This window comes from Cyprinodon variegatus, unplaced genomic scaffold (genome assembly GCF_000732505.1).
Source record: "Cyprinodon variegatus isolate N-32 unplaced genomic scaffold, C_variegatus-1.0 Scaffold2031, whole genome shotgun sequence".
NCBI lineage: Eukaryota > Metazoa > Chordata > Actinopteri > Cyprinodontiformes > Cyprinodontidae > Cyprinodon > Cyprinodon variegatus.
The window spans coordinates 49,418-50,565 of NW_015152484.1; the positions used below are offsets into that span (position 1 = coordinate 49,418).

General features: G+C 39.3%; 1 protein-coding gene across 1 annotated transcript in view; it reads left to right on the forward strand.

Annotated features, from left to right (window-relative positions):
• LOC107105054 (H-2 class I histocompatibility antigen, Q10 alpha chain-like) overlaps positions 1-1,148 on the forward strand; it is a gene marked incomplete at its 3' end in the record, with an annotated part of 12,598 nt that overhangs the window by 4,738 nt on the left and 6,712 nt on the right. Inside the window, exons 2-3 of the mRNA XM_015405173.1 lie at positions 464-736; positions 925-1,112. Of these exons, the coding sequence (XP_015260659.1) occupies positions 464-736; positions 925-1,112 (461 nt within the window). The remainder of the gene's footprint in view (positions 1-463; positions 737-924; positions 1,113-1,148) is intronic.

Here is a 1,148-nt window from a genome sequence, read left to right on the forward strand (position 1 = left end):
TTCTTGTGATCATTTTGACCCCACAGTTGATTTCTTCACACCAAGCTGTTTACCTATTGCAGATTCAGACTTCCCAGCCTGGTGCAGGTCTATAATTTTGTTTCGGGTGTCCTTTGACAACTCTCTAGTTTTGGCCATGGTGGAGTTTAGAGCGTGACTATTTGAGGTTGTGGACAGGTGTCTTTTATACTGATAACAGGTTCAAACAGGTGCCAACTTTTAAGGTGTGGCCATGGGTTTGTCCATCACAAAATGAATTCCTCTCAATTCTCTCTTTTAATTTTGTTTCCGACATAAGCTAATATGAATCAAGCTGTGTTTGGCTAAGCAATAATCAGGATTGCTGCTGTAATTCATTTGCTGTAACTGAGTTAATTTATTTAGAATTTTAAGCCTAAATGTTATCATATCTTATCATTAACAAATAATTCACTTCCTTATTTTTCTGTCTCATGTCTTCCAGAATTGCACTCCCTCACTTACATCTACACGGCCTTCTCCAAACCTGTCACTCTCCCGGGGCTGCATGAGTTCACCGCTATGGGTTTGCTGGATAACCGAATGATTGACTACTATGACAGCGAACACCAAAAGAAGGTTCCCAAACAGAAATGGATGGCAGATCACCTTGAAAAAGAGTACTGGGACAAAGGCACCCAGTCCAGAAAGAGCAAGGAGCAATGGTTCAAGGTCAACATCGACATTTTGATGAAACGAATGAGACAGAATGACACCGGTAAGATCTGAGGAGTTTAAAGTATCTATAATCAATGATAAAAATTATAAAACTTATTGTAAATAAATGCCTTATCCAAACACTATTACTCTTACTAGAAAACACATTTTAGTTTATTTCCTTTTTAATTTTGAATGAAAATAACTTTTCCATATTAAATTAGGTTTTCCTCTACTGTTATCCAACAGATACCCATATTCTTCAGTGGATGCACGGCTGTGTGGGTGAAACTCAGCCCGACGGCTCTCTGAAGTTTGTCAAGGGGATGGACATGTACAATTATGATGGAAAGGACTTTCTGTCCTTCGATGATGACAAACAGGTTTGGGTTGCTCCAATTACAGCAGCATTGGAAACCAAGAGGAAGTGGGATGATGTCCAGGTCCTAAACGAATACATCAAGGGCTACTTG